Source organism: Balaenoptera physalus, assembly GCF_965194825.1.
Source record: "Balaenoptera physalus genome assembly, chromosome: 13".
Classification (NCBI taxonomy): Eukaryota; Metazoa; Chordata; class Mammalia; order Artiodactyla; family Balaenopteridae; genus Balaenoptera; species Balaenoptera physalus.
In genome coordinates, this window is record NC_138892.1 from 62,111,227 (window position 1) to 62,127,827 (window position 16,601).

A 16,601-nucleotide genomic window follows, 5' to 3' on the forward strand; every position below is an offset into this window, starting at 1 on the left:
ATTCTGTCAGGGGGAAGAGAAGAATGTGTTCCTGGAGGTCTTGGTGTGAGAGCAGAGCCAAAGCCAGCTGCTCAACCCTCGCCGCACCAAGGAAGCCTTATAAAACATGCAGGTGCAGGACTTCCCTGATGGCGCAGTGGTTAAGAATCCACCTGCCGATGCAGGGGACACGGGTTCAAGCCCTGGTCCGGGAAGATCCCACATGCCGCGGAGCAACTAAGCCCGTGTACCACAACTACTGAGCCTGAGCCCCTAGAGCCCGTGTGCCACAACTACTGAGCCTGCGCTCTAGAGCCCACGAGCCACAACTACTGAAGCCCATGTGCCTAGAGCCCGTGCTCCACAACAAGAGAAGCCACTGCAATGAGAAGCCTGCGCACCGCAACAAAGAGTAGCCCCCCGCTCGCCACAACTAGAGAAAGCCCGTGCACAGCAACAAAGACCCAATGCAGCCAAAAATAAATGAAATAAAATAATTAAAAAAAAAAAAAAACCCAAAAAACCATGCAGATGCAGCCTGGGTGCTTTTGGTGTGCATGCTCCAGACAGAGAATCGGAATTAAGGGGAAGGACTCGAACGGCTGAGCTAGGCTTGACGGCCCATCGAACGGATGGCCTCTTGTGGTTTGGTATCAGTGGAAGCGAGGGTGTGAGGATTGGAAGGTGAGTGGGAGACCTCATCATCTCCAGGCTGTCAGGCTTGTCTCCTTTCCTCCCTAAGAAGGTTTACCTCATGGGGAAGGTTCTCCCCATGCTTGCTGTAATAATTTCTAACCACATCTTCTATCAAAATCAAAATTTCGGTTCGGAGAACATTCGTGGATTCCTAATCAAAGCGTAAAGCTCTGTGATGGTAGAATATGGATCAAGCCTCTCAGAGTGGGGAGGATTGGGATGTTCTAGTGCAAACCCCTACCTGACCTAGGAATCCTCCTACAGTGAACCCAGTGGACAGCTGGTTAGCACGCCTTGGGCTCGAGACTTCTAGGGACAGGAGCTTGCTTCCTCTCTAGGCAGTCCATTCCCATTTGGGCTGGCTTTAATCATCAGAGCCGTGTTTGTCACGAAGACAAATAGTCACCATTTACTGAGCATTGACTATGAACAATTTCGGCCTTGAGGCACATGGCACAAAAATCAACAATCAAATCAACTTTATTATATTCATGATGTGGCTTACTGATGGGTGTTCCCACCATCTGTGGCTTCCCACTTAAATGAATTGTTCTTGCTGCCTTGGTGCTAAACTCAGCTATTTCCATGCCAACAATAAGATTTTAAATTGCTCATCTTTTAAAGTGATTTCAGTGCTTTGGAGATGCTGCCCTGGTTACTAACCTAGAGGCAGGGAATCCACCTTCAGCATCTTAACAAAATCTTCCCTTCTATCTCCTGACCCGTCTGCCCCCACGAAGTCCGTACTTTATATATGTGGCTAATTTACGCTTTTGTGGACTTTCTTTTTTGTAACAGCTTTATTGAGCTATAATTCATATACCGTACAATTCAACCATTTAAAGTGTACGATTTGATGGTTTTTACTATTTTCACAGGTTTGTACAACGATCACCATAATTAAATTTAGAACATTTTCATCACCCCAAAAAGAAACCCCACACTTTTACCAATTACCTCCATTCCCTCCAGCCTGGAGGTGGTTTGGCAACTGCAGATCTGCTTTCTGTCTCTACAGATTTGCCTATTCTGGACGTTTCATATAAATAGAATCATGCAATATGCGATCTTGCGTTGTAGCATGTACCGGTGATTCATTCCTTTTTACTGGGAATGATATACCATCATATGGATATGTTGCATTTTGTTTCTCCATTCATCAGTTGGTGGACATTTGTGTTGTTTCCATTTTGGCTGCTGTGAATAGCGCTGCCGCGAATGTGGTGTCTTTGTGTCACCATTCCTGATCACTGAGAAGAACGTGTTCAGACCACCTTTTCCGATGATTGTGAGTGATGTAGTGATAAGAGCTACCCTGCTCACCCATCTCTGCCCTCAGCCTTGACACAACTGCTCGGGGCTTCAGGGCCTCCTCGGTGCCATCCTGTGCCATCCCCAGCGGGGTGGAGGGGGCACGCATCTCCTCTTTCCCTCTTCTGATCTCCGGGAAAGGCAGTTTGGAGCAGAATCGTCTGGGTTGGGCAGTCACCAAAAACGCTTTCCCTTTCGTTGGGGAGGCAGCAGTGTGCAGACCACGGTGGCCAGAGACAGTCTTACAAGGAGTTGTCCCCACGGGCCACCTTAGTCCAGTTTTCTGTTCCCTCACCACTAGACCCTCGGTCCTGGGGCCTCCCCCTATTGCCTCCACCCCGGAATCCCAGGCAGAGGCCACAGGAGAGGGCAGCTTTGGTCTCTTGCGCCAAGGCTGGGCTTGGGGCATGGGGGAGGGGTTGGCTGGGGTCTCTGGGCAACAGGGAGCTAACAAGTGAGATGCAAACACTTCTGGCCCTGCATTGTTCTGGGTTGCCCCAGCAAAGAGGGACTCCCCCTGGGTGAGATCTGGGCTGCCCTACAGCGTGAAAACCACAGGGTCCCTTGTAGCTGGCTTTGTCCTCACCTTAAACAAAAGGCACTCCTGGAACCAGGGAACCAGGTGAGTTCGGGTGGAGGGGCTGAGATTTCAGGGAGGGCTCTGGGCTGCAGTTCTGTGCTCAGGACTTCAGGTGAGGTCTCTCCCCTCCAAGTCTGCCCAGGTGTACTCTGTTGGGGAGGAGAAGTGGGGAGCTGGTCGTCCTCCCTCCCCAGGGCTGCCATACCTGTCTGACCAGCCCCTCCCTCTCTCCTTCCGCCTTCTCTGTGCCTGATTTGGCACCGGGCCCATACCCCTCCCTTTGGTCTCAGGAAGGTGAAGTCTCTCTGCCCTGCACGGTGTGGGAGTTTGTTGGGGAAGGGGTAGCTTGCATTCAAATCACTCCTTGGAAAATTAAGCATTGTTTAAAGGCGCTGAGAGAGGGCCTGGTACAAACAGGTATTTCCTGGTTCCGAGTGGCAGGAGGCCAGGGCTGGGGAGATTGGCGAGGAGAAAAGAGGGGAGGGGAGAAAGGGATGTGGTCACTGTGTCCCCTCTAAGAGTCTTCGGCTTTGTCTTTCCGGAAGGGACTTCAAAGTGTGTCCTTTTGTGTGTACGTGTGTGTGATCTGGTGTGTATGATCCGAGGGGAGCTTATCTGTGTGTCTGTCTTTTTGGATTTGTCTGTCTTCCAAGGAGGGGGCTTCTGGTCTCGCTGTCCCTCTGTAGGGGTCTCTATGCCTGTCCTCTGGAACCCTGGGTGTCTTTACTGGAGAAGGATGGGGAGGCATCTTCACATCTGCCCCCTCGTGATAGGTGGTCGGGGTAGCAGTCACCCTCTCCCCTGGGTTGGGGATTGGGGGCTGTGGGCCACCTGTCCCTCTACCCCCAGGGGATCTGTTGGTCTCTAGTTAACAGCCATCCAGTCTCCACTTCATGCCCTGCAGGATCTTTCAGAGAATCTAGCCCCAGCCATTAGAGAATCGAAGCTGGAATCTCTGCCTCCGGGACCCAAACCTCCTGTTTTCCACCCACAGCCTGCCCCACCCGGCCCCACCCAGGCCTGGGGCGCCTTACTCAGCTCCCCATTCTCCAGCCTTCTGCAGGTGCATGCTGTGCCCCAACCCACTCTCCTGACTCATTCTCATAATGGGTTTGGGGAGACAGGTGCAGGGACTCTTCCCCTTCTCCTCTGGCCATCTGGGGGCCTGGGAAGAGAAAGAGAAGGAGGGCCCAGGTGGCTGCAGGTTGACTCACCATCGGTGCCCCCCACTCCACAGTCCTGCCTCCTTTCCTGTGACCCACCCACTGGGAGCTATGGGAATGACTCCCCCAAAGAGCAAGGAGAGCGATTAGATGAAGTCCCCGACGACGTAGCTGCCTGCTCTCCTGAGCTCTCCCAGCCTGCACTTCTGCTCTTGTTCATCCTTCTCTGTGCCTTTCAGCCTGGCCCGGGGAATCCTGTGATCTTGGGAAGAGAGAAGGACACGGGGTTGTGTCCAGGAAAAGTGCTGTGTTGGACCTCACTTTAACTTGCACGTACAGCCCCAGAGGGAGGACAGCCTGTGTGTGTGTGTGTGTGTGTGTGTGTGTGTGTTCATTCATTCATTCCACAAATGTTTACCCAGCCCCTCTTGGCATTGCACCAAGGGCTGAGGGCACAGCAGTAACTGAGGAGAGACTAGGCAAATGGCTGACCTCGGGTTCAAGGATTCGGAACCCAGCCCTGTGCTCCAACCTGGGCAGACCTGCATAATCACTCGAAGTGGAGAGAAGAACACGAAGGACATGGGGTGGTGTCTCTGGGGCGTCAGCTGCTCAGAGGAGACCCAAATGTCACAGATCCCTCTCCTGCTCTGCTCCCCAGTCTGTGCATTTATTTCCCACAGGAGGGAAGGAGATAAGACCCAGGATTCAGGGTTGCAGTGGCTGGGCCACCCCGCAAGGCTCTGTTAGGGAGCAGGTAGAGGCCGGCAGTCCTTGCACTTCTCACATTCACTGAATTACCCTTTCCTGGGCTCTGGGGTGGTGCAGGAGTGGGCTCCGGGGCGGGAGCAGCTCTCTGCTGCCCCCACCTGAGTCCGGCCTGTAGGTGGCAGGTGTCAGGTTAGGCCCTGCCCCCTCAGGGCCTAGCCACTCAGCTACAAGGCCGATCCCCTCCTCAAGGGCTGGGCTCTTTTTTATAAAAGGCCATCCGGGGAGCTGTACCCCACCTAGGAGCAGCTTCTCAACTCCTCGAGTCTCTGTGTGCTTCGGCTTCCTCGCCTCCTCTCCAGCCTCCACCATGTCCATCAGGGTGACCCAGAAGTCCTACAAGGTGTCCACCTCCGGCCCCCGGTCCTTCAGCAGCCGCTCGTACACCAGTGGGCCGGGCGCCCGCATCAGCTCCTCGGCCTTCTCCCGGGTGGGCAGCAGCAGCAGCTTCCGGGGCGGCCTGGGCAGCAGCATGAGTCTGGCTGGAGGTTACAGTGGGGCCCCGGGTCTGGGGGGCCTCACAGCTGTCACGGTGAACCAGAGCCTGCTGAGCCCCCTCAAGCTGGAGGTGGACCCCGACATCCAGGCCGTGCGCACCCAGGAGAAGGAGCAGATCAAGACCCTGAACAACAAGTTCGCCTCCTTCATCGACAAGGTGAGGGCTCCCCCTGCGTGGCCGTTGGTGCCTGGGGCCGGACCAGGATCCCAGCCCTTTCTCTTGGTCACCCCACCCTCCGTGGGCACATCTCCAGCCCCTCCCTGGCGTCCGGCTGGGCCCCACCCACTCTGGCAGCACTCCCGCTTCCGACGGATGTCTCGGCGCCCTCCCACCGCCCCATGCACTTTGGTTTGGGCTGGGGAAGGGATAGAGAGGGGGTCCGGGCGGCTTCTGACTCTAAATCTTGGGGCTCCCTCCCTCACTCGCCCATCTCACCCCAACTCGAGGTCTGATCGTCTGTAAAGCTTTCAGCTCTGGAAGAGTCCCAGCTGTTCAGCTGGCGGGTGGGAGGGCAGTTCCTCCCTCAGGTTCACCCTTCTCCCTAACATGGCCCCAAGGGCTTCTCAACAGTGCTCCTGTGCTTTAAATTTTTTTTTTTTTTTTTTTTTAAATAGGAGATTGATAGGATTCTGGGAGAGGGAAGCGGCTGTCTTGATTCAAACAGGCAAATATTGATCCAGGCCTTCTGCGTACCGGGGCCCGAGTGTTGGGGGCATCAAGATGAGTCATAACTTGGCCAGGGCCCGGGGAGCCGGCCGTGTGGGCGGCGCCGGGCGGGGCCGAGACCCGCCCCCGCCGGGGGCTGAGGGGCCGAGGCCCGCGGTACTGGGGACCCGCTCCTCTGCCTGGGGGCGTGTATCGTGGTGGGGTGGACGCCAGGGCCTGGCTTCAGGAAGATCCATCCAGGATTCAAAGTCTGCGGGCGTGCGACACCCCATCTGCGTTTCACGTCCTGTTAAACCCCACGATTTACGGCTTTAGATAAGGCGTCTGTCCGCCAACGCCCCTCTCCCCGCTCGGCCCTTGTCCCCTCTCACTCTTCCCTACCACTCCGGCTCCGCCCCAACGAACTGGCTCCGCTTTCCCAGGGAAGGCGCCAGGCCGGGTTTTGCAGCCTGGGGGTTTGCCTCCTCAGGGGCCCCAGGGCCCCCAGCGCGCAGGAGGATCAGCCCCTCCCTGCTGACTGGCTCCTGGGAGGCATTTCGGGAGCGGAAGGAGGGAAATCCTGGGGCAGATTAGCGCCTTTAGGAATTGGAGTGCCCCAGGAAACCGGCGCTCCCCTGATTTTGGGAAGTGCTTGCTGGTTCCTTGGCTTTAAGCACCCTTCACTTTACTTCTTGACTGCGTTTTGCTAGCTCTGGGGTCCTCCCAGTGAGTAACTAAGCACAGGCCGAAGGTTCCCAGTGCTCTGCCCTTTCCTTTGATGGACTACCTTGCTAAATCTGATTTCCTCATCTACAAAATGGGCACTCTAATCCCTAAGTTAAAGAGGTTTTGCCTATTCAAGCATATAATGTATGCAAGAGCTTAGCAGTGTTTGGCCTACATTAAACAGTCTAATAAGGCTAAATGTTATTATCACTTATTTTTTATAATTTTGGGGCAGAATGAGCTGGGGAAGAAAGGGATTTACAGAGAGGGATTTGCTGGATATGGACCAGACCCTTAAGATAACCTTCTAAGTCCTCCCAATTTAAAAGAAGTCCAACTTTGGGTTGATTTAAAAAAAAAAAAAAAAAAAGTCATTCCTCTTCTTGGAACCAGTTTATTATTCTTTCTTTTTAAAAATTTCCCTTCCAACATGCCTTAATTTCATCCTAAAATCTGGATTCCTTGAGCCCCAAGGAACCTAGGACCTTTGTGTTTGGGACAGGAGGACAGGATTGTGGATTTGGGGAAGGGTAGGGTAGGGTGGGGTTGGATGTTGGAGAACTCAAAGGGAGGGCTGTGGGGAGGAGGGCCTTCAGTTTGCAGACAGATTTACCTTGTTTCTTGCCTCTTCCCCAGCTAAAAGTGACTTCTGCACAGGGGTGGGGCTCTGGATAGGGCTCGCCTGAGTTCTTCTAGGCCACTGCAGGGTTGAGGAGACCCAGGCTCAGAGAAGGGAAGCAATTCAAGATCAGGTAGCAGTGTTGGGCTAAAACCTAGGTCTTCTGGCGAATGCTCGCCAGGCTGTAGGGCTAAAGTTTCCTTATAGTCAATGAGTCCCTCAAAGCCACTCCAAATAATAATCATGATGATAATATTATTTGCTGTGAACAATCTACATTTTTTTCAATCATATATAAAGTGTTAATTATAACTTGGCTGCTTTTATTGACTGCAATATACAATCTAAGTCAATAAGACCCATTTGTTTTGCAAATACAGCTTCAACATAACTGCTAGCTATCCTCTTACAACCATGTATCCCCTTCTGTCCCCCCAACTCAGCACTAATGGGGTTCCGGAGACCCCACTGCTTGGGGAGTGGATGAGGGGAAAAGACAGTGCTTGCTTCACGCCAGACTTTGAGCCCTGGCCTGATGTGCCATGTGGACCTTTCTGCCTCCTCATGCAGGTACGGCACCTGGAGCAGCAGAACAAGATTTTGGAGACCAAATGGAACCTCCTGCAGCAGCAGAAAACAGCCCGGAGCAACATAGACAACATGTTTGAGAGCTACATCAACAACCTCCGGCGGCAGCTGGAAACCCTGGCCCAGGAGAAGCTGAAGCTGGAAGTGGAGCTTGGCAACATGCAGGGGCTGGTGGAGGACTTCAAGACCAAGTGAGCCTCTGTCCTCCCCAACTGAAGTCATCCCACCCTGCCCGGCCCCTTGGGACCAGAGACCTAAGACACCAAGGCCCTCTGCTTGCTGGGCAGTGCAGTCTTATATAATTAGGGTGACCCCAGGACAAGGTTTTTTCAGGACAGTCTAGGTTTATGTCCATTGTTAATAGCAACTCCCTTCCCCCTTCAATCTCAGAGCTGTCCCGATTTGGACAACAAATTATCTGCTAACGTTTACACAGTAAACCTAAAATGGGAGACAGAGGTAGCCAACAGGACTCTCTTGTATACTAATAGCCCTAGACTCTATTTCTTCCTTACCCCTGATTTCCAGCACATTCCAGAAAGTTCTGTCTGAGGTTTCATGTCAGTGCCTGTTGCTAATCCTCATATGCCTAATCCAATGTGTATTCGTGGATCTGGAGAGAGATAGCCTGCTCCAGGCCTCCCCACTTGCTGATGATAGCATGGAGTAAGGGTGGGGAAACAGTAGCTGGTTGGGGCAGAAGGACCAGACCAGCCATCTCATATCTTCTTGCATTTCCATTAACTGAATTTTCTAGCTATCCTTTCCCCCCTCGAAAGACCCACAGCAACCTCACCTTTGCCTCCATCCTCTGATTATATCTCTTTCTCACCAGGTATGAGGAAGAGATCCAAAAGCGCACAGACATGGAGAATGAATTTGTCATCATCAAGAAGGTGAGGGAGTACCCCTTCCCCCATCAGACACTGGAGGCTGGCGCTTAGAGACTCAGGCTAGAGGCTTTCTGTTCTTAAATGTTTCTAAGTAATGGGACAACATTTGGGTGCCTCCTAGGTATCCAGCATAGAAGGACAGAGAGGTAGTTAGGTGCATTTGGACAGAACTCTGGACATCAATGTTGGGACATGGTTAAGAAAACGGAGCAGTAGAATTTGAGGTCTGGCTATAGAAGGCTTCCTGGAGGAGGAGGAGGAGGAGGAAGAGGAGGAGGACAGAGGAGGAGAAGGAGGAGGGGAGGGGAGTGGGGGAGAGGGAAGGGTGTGTAGAAAGCAGAGGTAAAAGGCCTGGGGCTGGGGATGCAGGTGTGATGGGGCAGAGACTGGACTGGGTCAGGCCACACACAGTGAGGGGGAGAAGACAATTACTTAGAAAGTTCTAAGTCCAGACCATTGGGTGCCCCCGGCTTGGGGTCAGGAGTGGGCACTCAGCTCAGGCTCCCCTCCCCCTGCCCCGCAGGATGTGGATGAAGCTTACATGAACAAGGTAGAGCTGGAGTCCCGCCTGGAAGGGCTGACTGACGAGATCAACTTCTACAGGCAACTGTATGAAGAGGTACGTTCTTGGGCACTGGAGACTGAGGTTCCCCAGCCCCATCAGAGGCCCCTCCCAGCCCCCAGCGCGCCAACAGACAAGGGCCCACCACTGAATAATTACAGCTGCCAATAGTAGCCCGGCACGGATATTCTATATGTTCTGTCCCCCTGCGTGAGGGAGGGTTTATTATCCCACTTCACAGATGAGAAAATGGGCTCAGAGAACTGAAATAGCCTGTCCAAGGTCGTCATACACAGAGTGGTGACCCAGCTGCAGCTCAGGCCTGCTCTGTCCCCAGGGCCTTATTTAGATTCTTTGGGCCGAATGAGAGCCCTCTGTGGGCGCCATACTGGTAGCTGAGAGCACGGAAGGGCTCTGCTCCTCTGGTTTCTCACCCAAAGCCAGGTTTCCTTTTGTCCCGGCCTCATTTCATCTTTACTTCCCTCCAAGTTCCAGGTCTTTGACCCATCTTCCTTCTTTAGGAACTTTGCCTTCTCTCCAGCCCTAACTCCCACTGTCTTGTCCTTTATGGAAGGCCCTTCTGCAGAAGGGAACTCCTTGTGTGCGGGCCCAGGGCCTCACCACCTCCCCTCCCCACCACAGGAGATCCGCGAGATGCAGTCGCAGATTTCTGACACCTCCGTGGTCCTGTCCATGGACAATAGCCGCTCCCTGGACCTGGATGGCATCATCGCCGAGGTCAAGGCCCAGTACGAGGAGATCGCCAACCGCAGCCGGGCTGAGGCTGAGACCATGTACCAGACCAAGGTGAAGAGCAGGGTCACTATAGGCTGGTGTTCCCCTTCTGGCTAGTTCTGTGCCCTAGTCCTTGAGGAGGGAGCAGGATTTCAAACTTGACTCTGCCTGCTGCGAGCTGGGCTGCCGAGCAGTGCTGGGGGACAGGGATGTCCCTGTGCCCGGAGGTGTAAAGGGGGGTGGGGGAGAGATGACCTGGGTTCCGGTGACTTGGCTGAGAGGGCATTCTCCCTCGGAGGGACCGGGGGGTCCCCTCTCAACCTCACTCCTTCTCTCACATCTGCAGTACGAGGAGCTGCAGACATTGGCTGGGAAGCACGGGGATGACCTCCGTCGCACGAAGACGGAGATTTCCGAGATGAACCGGAACATCAACCGACTCCAGGCTGAGATCGAGGGCCTCAAAGGCCAGGTATGGGCTGGGCTGCGGGTGGGAGAGGGTCTTGGGACACCTCCGGGTGAGAGGAGATAATGCAGGAGGAGTGAGGGGTCTGGGGGTTGGGGAAGGAATCCTAGACCAGAGTCAGGAGTTGGAGGGGCAGCTAGAGTCCAGACTGCTCCTGGGAGGCTGAGGGGTGCTGACGAGGCCCCTCTGTGAGGGCCTGGCAGGTAGGTTGGGGGTCCAGAATGGGTCCCCCAAGCCTACTTTATTATATCTAATGTATCAGGGTAAGATTGGGCTCTGATGCTTTAAGGACGTTTAGAAAGCAGAGATCTAGTCCAGCTGGGGGTGGGGATAATACCGCACAGCGTCCCAGGTGAGAAGTTTGTGCGGGGAAGGGCCTGCAAGCTGCTCATGTTTCCCCATTCCGCTTCCTGAATCTCACCCACCTGTAGCATTTTCTGGGATTGAGCCAGGTGGAGTTGGTTAGTGCAGGTCAGGGAGAGGGGGTCCCTAAAGGAGGGGAAAGGGAGGGCGGGTGCAGGGGGAGGAGGGGAGGAGGCAAGCAGACTCTGCTCTAACTGCTTACCTGTCCGCTCCCCCCGCAGAGGGCTTCCCTGGAGGCCGCCATCGCCGATGCCGAGCAGCGTGGGGAGCTGGCCGTCAAGGATGCTCAGGCCAAGCTGGCCGAGCTGGAAGCCGCTCTGAGAACCGCCAAGCAGGACATGGCGCGGCAGCTGCGCGAATACCAGGAGCTGATGAACGTCAAGCTGGCCCTGGACGTGGAGATCGCCACCTACCGCAAGCTGCTGGAGGGCGAGGAGAGCCGGTGGGTGTGGGCGTTCTCTGGCCGGCCCTGGGGCCCCATCCCTGGGACCTGGGGTGGGGAAGGGTGGGACTTGAGTCCTGTTGTCCTGGGCTAGGGCCAGGGGTTGGTGCTGACATCCCACGTGTCCTCTGGGTACAGGCTGGAGTCTGGGGTGCAGAACATGAGTATCCACACCAAGACCACCAGCGGGTACTCAGGTGAGTGTCCTGGTCCTGGGGGGGCAGGGCAGGAGGGCAGCTCCTATACAGTTCCCTCCGGTACAGCTGAGGAACCTGGGGCCCAGTTAAATGTCTTGTCCAAGGTCACGTAGCTGATAGCAAAGCTCTTTCCCGCCCTGCTCCTGGTTTTCCCCAACCATCTTGGAGGAGTGAACCAGGGCGGTTCCCTATCCCTGGGGACCACATCCATTCGGAGTAGCAGGGAGAAGGGGGCGTGGCACCTGATGTGTGCATGGGCTCCTGTGCTCACGTGGCTGCCTCTGTTCCTGACCAGGTGGGCTGACCTCAGCCTACGGGACCCCTGGCCTCAACTACGGCCTGAGCTCCTACCAGTCCAGCTTGGGCTCTGGAGGGGCCTCTGGCTCCTTCAGCCGTACCAGTTCCAAGGCTGTGGTTGTGAAGAAGATTGAGACCCGTGATGGGAAGCTGGTGTCCGAGTCCTCTGACATCCTGCCCAAGTGAAAGGCTCCTGCGATCCCTCCCAGCCTCCCCTCTCACTTGCTCCTGCAAGAAGGAGTTATGCAGGGGAGTGTTGGAACCAAAGACCTGAGGCTCAGTCCCGTCCTTAGCCCAGCCCTGGGGGAGTCAACTGCCTGGGGCTCCCTCTCTTGCCCACGCCCCCAACTAAAAGCCAATCCAAGTGTCTTTTTCAGAATAAAGCTTCAGCTGGCTCTGCCAACACATTTTGCTGTGTGCAGCCCTTGTCTGTCAATGGGGTGGGAGAGAGGTGGTCAGGAAGCCTCCTTCTGGGATCAGAAGGCTGGGGTTGGGGGACACGTGGAGGAAAGCCTGGCCTCCTCCAGGCTGTTCCCAGAGAGACTTCTTTGCTGAAAAACCTCGTTGATGCCTTGGTTTCAAATACCCCATTTCATTTGATCTGTGCAACAAACCCTGTTGGGGAGCAGAGCAGGTTTTAGATTGGAACATCAGGAGGTTTCCTTTCCTATAGACCTCACAGGAGGTCGGCATCAGGACCAGGGCCAGAGAGACCAAGAAATTAGCCTAATTAAAAAGTGGGGCTTCCCTGGTGGCGCAGTGGTTAAGAATCCACCTGCCAATGCAGGGGACACAGGTTCCAGCCCTGGTCCGGGAAGACCTCACATGCCACGGAGCAACTAAGCCCGTGGGCCACAACTACTGAAGCACGCGCGCCTAGAGCCCGAACTCGGCAACAAGAGAAGCCACCGCAATGAGAAGCCCATGCACCTCAACAAAGAGTAGCCCCCGCTTGACGCAACTGGAGAAAACCTGTGCGCAGCAACAAAGACCTAATGCAGTCAAAAATAAATAAATAAAATAAATAAATTAAAAAAAATTCCCTATTAAAAAAAAAAAAGTGGCTGATCTGGGATTCGAATCCAGGACCGTCCAGTTCTCAAGCCTGTCCTCCTCCTCAGCGAGGCACATGGCATTTCCTCGGTGGCCAGAGATGTCTCTGTACATCTTCATTCCTTAGCAGCTGGGGACAAAGAATCCTGGTTTTCCCATCCCTTCAGAGGCCCAAAGTCCATTCTCAGCAGCCGGGTGTGTCACACCCACAGTTTCTAAAAGCCAAGATAGTATAGGATTTGGCATTGACAGGTGACCCCTTCCGTGCTTCACTCACAGTCACACCCACCCCCCCATGGCTCCTCACCAGCCCTTTCCACCCATTTACATGCAGCGTTTGTACCATATACAGCTGAGTATGTAAAGGGTGTGTGCGTTCTGTGTTTGCAGGTGGAGGGCGTGCTGTGTGTATTTGGGTGTGGATGGGTCCTGTGAAGTGTGTAAAGGGGTTTTGCTTGTCTCGTTGGGGCAGGTGCGGGGCTGGGTGGAGCAGTGGCTCCGCTGCCACCACTGTGGGGTATGCGGCAGATACGCTGGCCCCTTAGTGCTGGACTAAGTGTGGAACATGCCCTTACTTAGAACGGCTGAGACGGGGGCATTTTCAGACTTTAACAAACACTAAAGGAGAATGAACAAACCTATGCAGAGGGTCCAGTAGTTGGGACAGCCTGGCGCAGGAAGCTCAGGTTCTGGTCCTGCTGTGAGGTCTCCCAGGGCTCCTTTCCCTGGGCTCTAGGCTTCCCAGGCCCTGGCCTCCCACCCAGGGGCCCATCTCACTACCTCCCTAGCTGCCCACCTCAATGGAGCTGCTTCCAGACCGAGCCCAGGCATTCTACCTCCTCCGCCCCCTCCACCCAGTCCTGGGACCAGGGCCAGGATTCTGGACTCTGTCACAATAAAGGACTTCACTCTTCCATGATAAAACTTAACAGTACCATTATCTAGAGCAGTGACTCTATTGTGGCAGCAACTCTCAGTACGAAATTCATTTTTATCACAACCTGCAAACATTTATATCTATATAACTGAAAGAAAAATTTAATAAAACTGTACCACCCTTCTGCCCTCTGTTCATGTGTGGCTGGCCGTCTTACCAGGTCCCCGGAGCCCAGAGGGTGGTGTTAGAGCCCAGAGCACGTGCAGTACCCAGTGAGAGAGATCTCTTGCCCACTGAGGCCCCAAGTCAGTATTTTCAACTGTGGCCCACCCGATCCTCCTGGAAGCCAGCCACCTGTCTTACCGGGCCCTGCCCCCGGGTGGTGGGCACACGGTTGGGGAGGGGGCGGGCAGGCAGCCAAAGGCCCCACCAGTGTTCTCCTGGAGTTTCCACACCCCCGACCTGCTGCTTGCTGAGGGAAAGGCAGGAAAGCGCCAATGAGAATTCCCTTTCCCTCTCCCCCTCCTCCTTCCTTTCCTGGTTATTGTGCAACTACTATGTGATCAAGGACACTCAGCATTTAGGAGACGCCATCTCATCTACCTTTCAGTATTTAATGATGTAAAGGAGCTGGACCTCCAATTCTCATTTAGAGGAGACACCGAGGAAGGATGAACGCCAACATTTCTTTAGTACCTATTGGGTGGTAGATCTTGTGCTTCAGCACATTTCAACCTTCCAAGGATCCTGTGAGGCAGGTATTAAAATCTCTCTTCTTTCAGGAGCTGTTTTTCCAGCTCCAACCCTGTGGTTTTGGTAGGTGTGACCCTCACAGCACCTCTTCTCTGGGGCCACAAGGGTGGAGGGAGCCAGGCTTGGCCAGTCACAGCCCCCTTTGTTATATTTTTGCTCAGGTATAATACTAAATGTAATAGAATGCAGAAAGTACTCGATGGATTTCTACTTACATTCACACTGTAATATAGAACATTTCCTGTGTCATAGAAGAGTCCCTTGGGCTCCTTGCCAGGGTGCTTTTTTTTTTTAAATTGAAGTATAGTTGACTTACAATGTTGTATTAATTTCTGGTGTAAAGCAAAGTGATTCCTCTCTCTCTCTCTCCTTTTCCATTATAGGTTATTACAAGATATTAAATACAGTTCCCTGTGCTATACAGTGGAACCTGTTTATCTGTTTTATATAGAGCAGTGTGTATTTGTTAATCCTCAGCTCCTAATTTATCCCTGGCCCCTCCCCCATATCCCCTTTGGTAACCATAAATTTGTTTTCTGTGTCTGCAAGGTGCACTTAAAAAAATGCAAGTCAAAAGAAAATGCAAATCAGATTCAGTTCCTCTCCTACTTACCCCCTGCAATGTTGCCACCCAGGATAAAGCCCCAAGCCCTGCCTTGGCCCACAGCCTGGGCCTGCTCAGCGCCCGCCCTCCTCAGCGCCCCCCACTCCCCCCACCTCTGACTCAGTGGTGCGGCTTTGCAGCGCTCACATCACATTCTTTCCTCACAGGGCCATTGCACATGCTGTTGTCTGCTTGGAACACGACGGCTTTTCTCGGTGGGCTTCCGAGCTTCCTAGGGATTCTGCAGAGTGCAGCTCAAATGCAGCTTCTGCAGGAAAGCCCCTGGACTCCACAGGCCAGGTTGGGTATTTCTAGAATAAGTTTTCAAAGCATTTCTCGTAGATTGCAGTCATTTATTCATCTGCAGCGGTATTTTACTAATGTCAACCTTATCTGATAGACTGTAAGCTCCATGGGGGCGAGGACCCCTTCACATATGCCTGGCTCTTCACTGATTCTTTTTTTTTTTTTAATTGAAGTATAGTTAATTTACAGTGTTGTGTTAACTTCTCGTGTATAGCAAAGCGATTCAGTTATACGTGTATAAACATACTCTTTTTTTAAAAAAAATATTTATTTATTTATTTTTGGCTGCGTTGGTCTTCGTTGCTGTGGGCGGGCTTTCTCTAGTTGTGGCGAGCGAGCAGGGGCTACTCTTCGTTGCGGTGAGTGTGCTTCTCATTGCGGTGGCTTTTCTTGTTGCTGAGCAGGAGCTCTAGGCGCACGGGCTTCAGCAGTTGTGGCTCGCGGGCTCTAGAGCGCAGGCTCAGTAGTTGTGGCGCATGGGCTTAGTTGCTCCGCGGCATGTGGGATCTTCCTGGACCAGGGCTCGAACCCGTGTTCCCTGCACTGGCAGGCAGATTCTTAAGCACTGCGCCACCAGGGAAGTCCCTATATGTTCTTTTAAAATATTCTTTTCCATTATGGTTTATCACAGGATATTGAATATAGTTCCCTGTGCTGTACAGTAGGACCTTGTTTATCCATCCACTGATTCTTGGGTACCTAGCAGAGCATCAGGCGCATAGCAGGTGGTCAATAAAAAAATTATTAAATAAAAGAATGAAGGAATGGGTAATTCCCTGGCGGTCCAGTGGTTAGGACTCCACACTCTCATTGCTGAGGGCCTGGGTTTGATCCCTGGTCGGGGAACTAAAAAACCCCACAAGCAGTGCAGTGCAGCCAAAAAAAAAAAAAAAAAAAAAAGAGAATGAAAGAACTGTTTCCAGATTGATGGTCATCTATTATTTATTTATTTTCTGCCATTTTAATCTTTTAAAACTCCTTCCTTTTGGGGGAGATAGATCCATTTGCTCAGGCCTAGTCCAGGAGCAGATGATGTATTGGTCTTTTAAAGCGTCTCCCTGTCAAGTGGACTTAGCCACATGTTAGCCATAGACAGCCCTTTGTAAGGGCCTGGGAAGGAGTGGAAAGAGCAGAGTTAGGGCCCGGCTTGGCGTAAATGTGCCTAGCAGTGTGCCTGGCACCTGGACGCTGGGGAGGAGGATGGCAGAGGTGAATACAAAAGAGCTAAGATAGGGTCCTTGATCTCAAACTACTTCCAGCTTACCTGGAAAAACAATACACATCCCAGAAACATCCAGGCGGTGTGTTCAGTCATGGAAACATTCACTGGTCATCTGGGGTGAACCAGACACTGGAAGAAGGTCTAGATGCTTGGCACGTGGCAAGGTGAGGAGCTGCCGTGCATGGTGGACTTCGCAGTGACTTAGTGCAGCATTGACTGCTAAGTAGTCTCCCAATTCCTGTTCCCTCTCTTTTCCT

At 53.2% G+C, this 16,601-nt stretch overlaps 1 protein-coding gene across 2 annotated transcripts in view; it reads left to right on the forward strand.

Annotated features, from left to right (window-relative positions):
* Positions 1–4,697: 4,697 nt before the first annotated feature.
* Positions 4,698–16,601, forward strand: part of KRT8 (keratin 8) — a 49,972-nt gene continuing 38,068 nt past the window's right edge. The window contains exons 1-9 of one of the 2 annotated variants that reach the window (XM_082422492.1): positions 4,702–5,152; positions 7,557–7,765; positions 8,410–8,470; positions 8,991–9,086; positions 9,672–9,836; positions 10,111–10,236; positions 10,815–11,035; positions 11,174–11,232; positions 11,528–11,936. In XM_082422492.1, coding sequence (XP_082278618.1) covers positions 4,808–5,152; positions 7,557–7,765; positions 8,410–8,470; positions 8,991–9,086; positions 9,672–9,836; positions 10,111–10,236; positions 10,815–11,035; positions 11,174–11,232; positions 11,528–11,715 — 1,470 coding nt within the window. In that variant the 5' untranslated portion in view covers positions 4,702–4,807 and the 3' untranslated portion in view covers positions 11,716–11,936. Of the gene's footprint in view, positions 5,153–7,556; positions 7,766–8,409; positions 8,471–8,990; positions 9,087–9,671; positions 9,837–10,110; positions 10,237–10,814; positions 11,036–11,173; positions 11,233–11,527; positions 11,937–16,601 lie in introns of those variants that run through there. The other variant, XM_082422491.1, reaches the window with a different exon arrangement.